Genomic DNA, 4,416 nt, shown 5'->3' on the forward strand with positions numbered 1-4,416 from the left:
TTGAAACATTTCCTTTGAATTGGCCTTAAAAAATGTAGTAGAATGAATGGATTTATCGAGTAGCTCATAGTAACTTTAATATACCCAGACTTTTTTATGATTTTAACTACTAGTACAAGTATTTCTAAGTTAAGAGGATATGAAGTATATAAGTGAGCATCTTTATAAGTAAAAATCTTTATTTGCGATAAAAATATTACAATTTAAAAAAAAAATTTCTTACCAAATTGTGTACTTTTCTAAGAATAAGATTATTTGTCAAATTCAAAGCTTGCAAATTTGGATTTTCTTCTGTAAAACTTCTTGAAATCTGCAGAAATCTTTTTATTGGAAATTCTCCTTCAGAGTGGATGTAAACTACTTCTGTGAAATAATTTTTAACATGGTAAGTTGAAAAATAGGACAACAAAACATTTAATTAATATGCTGTAATGCAAATTTATTTTTCACATTTTTATTTTTTATAAATAGTAGCTTAAAGCTGTAATCTAGAACTTCTTAGTGCTGCTTTGAATTTGAGGTGCGTGCTTTTCTATTGTTTAAAGACCAGTACACCATTTCTTTTGATAAACTGTTTTTTCCAGGAAAAAAAAATTGAATTAGAGCTAAACGAATTTAAACATTATTTTGTCAAACTTTGATACTGGTTGGTAAAATATTGTAGAGTAATTGTATAAGGAAGAGTGGGATAAGACTGGATAAAGGGGTGAGACTAGGTCCCTTGATTTTAAAACGAAATTAATTGTTTTCAAACGCGCAAACTCTGAATTACAGTTTACAAATCAAAAAGAAGAGCCTAATGTATTTACTTGTCGTTGTTGAGAAATTCACAGTGATTGTGTAAAAACTAGCCTTATTTATTGGTCATTACAGTTACAAGAACTAATTTCAGTCCAGCTTATTAAACATTTACTGAAGAATCATTTGTCAACAAACAATAAGGATTTAGTCCAACAATCGCACTGTTCTGTTATTTTCCATTCAACTCTGCTCTCAGGTAAAGATCGGGCTCATCCCCTTAAAGTGAGTTTAAGATAAGCCCACGAAAACTGCAGTGCAACAAAGGGAGAAGATTCACCCAAGGCTGAACAAAGGTTTTACGGACTCCTTAATTAGGTTTACGGACCCATTATGGAAAATTAGTGGCGACGTGACAGTCCATGGAGGGGAAAGGTACCCATTCCAGTTTTCCTGACCATCGGCTTTGGGTGCAGGAACAAATCTTTTGCTTCGGCAGTCAGCCAAACACGAAACCATCAGAGTTTAGTAAGCAAACATATTCGGTATTCATTTTATTGACCCATTGAAGGGATGAAAGGCTGAGTCAAACGTGCTTAGTCTGGGGTCAAATCTTGGACCCGCGGCATGGGAGCGTGGAGCGCTACCACTGAGCCATGATGACTCTAATTTTGTATAACAATAATATATATTAAAATATTTTTCATTTGAGCATTTTAGGATTTGGAGGAAAAATCCTGAAAGATCATCTTGCTTTAATCAAAAGTTTGTTTGGTGCATGTAATCACATTTAAGAATGCATTGTTTGAATCATTTGCTTAAAAAAAAAAAGCATTATTATTTTAAAGTAATAAAAATCATAACACCATTAAGTGTGTTGTCATCTCTAGGGTCCACAGCAATCACTTGTAAGTCACTCAAACTTAGAAAGCTAATTTTAAAAAACTATCTTTTTTAAGCAAATTTTCTTTACAGTAAGTTCGAACAGCCTTAACTTTTCAAACTTTAAAGATCTGAAATTAATTTTAAAGATATTAAATAAATAAATAAAATAAAAACAGTGGAAGAATCTATAAAAATAACACATATTTCAAAGAAAAACTAGGGAAAAATACTCACTTGAATTTAATCCTCCCATGGACAATGGTAGTTGGGCTAAAATGCTTAAATAAAGACATAACTGAGTTTTTCCACAACCACTTTCACCACTTATTTCAGTTATAGTTCCGGTATAAATACCACTAAACAGATCACATGAGTCCTTTTGGGTTATAACCCTAAGTTGTTGACGTGCATTTATTTCCTCTTTCAACAGATCATGAGCTAAAATAGAATAAACATGCTAATAAAATTTTTAAATATATTAATATCTATACATTTTTACACAAATATATTTTTATGAAAAAATACATACAAAAAAATAATAACGATAATAAATAACAGTATTCCAAAAATAGAATAGAGGCCACATGCATACACAACATGTAATTATCAAACACTTTCATTCGAATTTATGTTGTTCAATAATGTATTTTTTTCATTTTCTGATTTATAGTCAAAATGTAAATATTTGTCTTGATCAAGATCAAAGTTATCAATTTTCTACAAATAGATAGGGAATAGAATGTATTTCTTTTCTTGCTGGGAACATAATGTAAAAGAACAGCTGACTGTCTTTCCTGACAAAAAATATTGAGGCAAATATTGACATTTAAAATAAAGGGAAGATTTGTCCATCAAACATTGTTGTATGTGTGACATCACTACATGTTTATTTTGATTATGATTTCCTAACATAATTGATAAAAGTTTCAGTTGTGTAAGCTAGCAAATATTATACTTATGTTATTTTTCAAAAAACTTGAATTGTTTTTAACAACTGGTCATGGCAAAACCTCTAAAAAAATTAGTTTTCCACAACGAACATACCAAAGTGAAATTTTAGTGCCATTTCTATAAGAGACTAAAATTGCCAATGATTTTTTCACAGAAAAATTCTTAAAAGCTTTGTATTATTATTTAAAAATACTGATAAACATTACATTTTAAAATATTCATAAAAAATAAATGTTTAAATTAAAATTTGACTGCTGAAAAAATTATATTTGTTTATGGTAAAAATAATAATAAAAAATTAATAAATAAAATTTCTTTAAACCTCTATTATGAAACCAATCCAGTCTTTTTAAATTGAGAATGAATATTAAATATACTAGTTAATATTCATTTTTTAGCTTCACATCTATTTTAATTTTTAAAAAAATTAGAAGCTGTATGTGAAGGAATTTCTATTTAAATCTAATTTCCATTTTAATCTATCACAATTTCCATTTAAATCTAACATACAAATTATTTAACAATGATGTAAATAAATATGAATTATAAAATGTTTTTACCTGTTAACGATTCTTTTTTAACCAGTGACTCGAAAACTGCATCTAGAGTAGTTTTAGCTTCTAAAGGTGTGAGTTTTACGAATTTTATCAACTCAGTCAATGATAAATGCAGAATACTTTTGTATGTTAACAAACCAGCTAAAAGAAACAGATGCTTAAATTATTAAAAAAAGAATCTCATAAGCTATTGCTCATAAAATTCTGAAGTTAAAATTTTTATTTTGATGATATTTACATAATTATTTTGAGAATATTTCCGTATCATGATTCTGATACGGATCATAACACTACCAGTATCTCATCTCAATACGGAAATATCCCCCATTATTATAATAAACAAAATGAGATTTGTTGAAATAACCATATAAGTTTCAGAATTTACCTCTAGAATGGAGAGGTATTACATCAGTTAGCTACTCTTGAACAATTTATTAGGAATACTCTTTTTTCTGAGGTTCTTACATTAACTGAATAAATCAGGTTACCTTAATACAACAATAATGAAACGATGATTTAGAGTTTCTGCGATAATGATATAAGAGTATAAACTATAAACTAATTAAAATAGAAAAAATTTTTTGTAATGAAATTTGATTGGGATCTGGAGCAATTATCCCTTAGAAATAAAATTATCAATCGATATTACTCTATCAACATGAAAGTAGAATTTAAAGTTGGATCAATTAAACAGTAATCAATAGTTAAGGCAGAGAAATTATTGCACCAAATTTAGGTAATTTGACTGCACAAATACAAATGATAGTTTGAATAGGAAATTTAAAATTGTACAAATAGTCTAAATCAGCAAATTGAAATAATTTACCTTCTTTTAGTTTATAAATTACATTAGGATGAAGAATAAGATCATCAATTTGAAAAGATGGTTTCGATTTCTTTGATGGTGAAGACATACTTTATTCTTTTCAGTGAATTAAAACTAATTTTTCAAATTAATGGTCAGTAGGTATTTTAAAATAGGGCAATGTGATCTAAAATAAAAATATATAGACATTTTGAAAATAAATATTTACTGCATGATATAAAATAAAATCATAGAAAAATAAGAAAATTCAAAATTTATCTATTTTCGCGACCGTAGTCATAGGTCACAGTTACGAATGAGACTTGAATTATATTTTGGGCTTTTTGAATAACGCACTGTCTTGGATGACCGCCCTCTTATAACCCTAAACTTTGGCGATCAGCTGAAATGGGTGATTGCCAAACGAAATCTACCGCCAACTGCTTGGATACCCGCTTTTTGAACGTGATTGAAAATGGC

The 4,416-nt window shown here is 28.4% G+C and overlaps 1 protein-coding gene across 1 annotated transcript; it reads right to left on the reverse strand.

The window, feature by feature from the left end:
- Positions 1-223: 223 nt before the first annotated feature.
- LOC107451162 (uncharacterized) lies at positions 224-4,260 on the reverse strand (the record flags this gene model as incomplete). Its single annotated transcript, XM_071176902.1, is given in 4 exon segments — positions 224-363; positions 1,858-2,061; positions 3,135-3,272; positions 3,958-4,260. Coding segments are annotated over 4 exon segments (570 nt in total), but the record flags the coding sequence as incomplete, so codon positions are not given.
- Positions 4,261-4,416: the final 156 nt, after the last annotated feature.

This window comes from Parasteatoda tepidariorum, unplaced genomic scaffold (genome assembly GCF_043381705.1).
Source record: "Parasteatoda tepidariorum isolate YZ-2023 unplaced genomic scaffold, CAS_Ptep_4.0 HiC_scaffold_3302, whole genome shotgun sequence".
NCBI classification, from domain to species: Eukaryota; Metazoa; Arthropoda; class Arachnida; order Araneae; family Theridiidae; genus Parasteatoda; species Parasteatoda tepidariorum.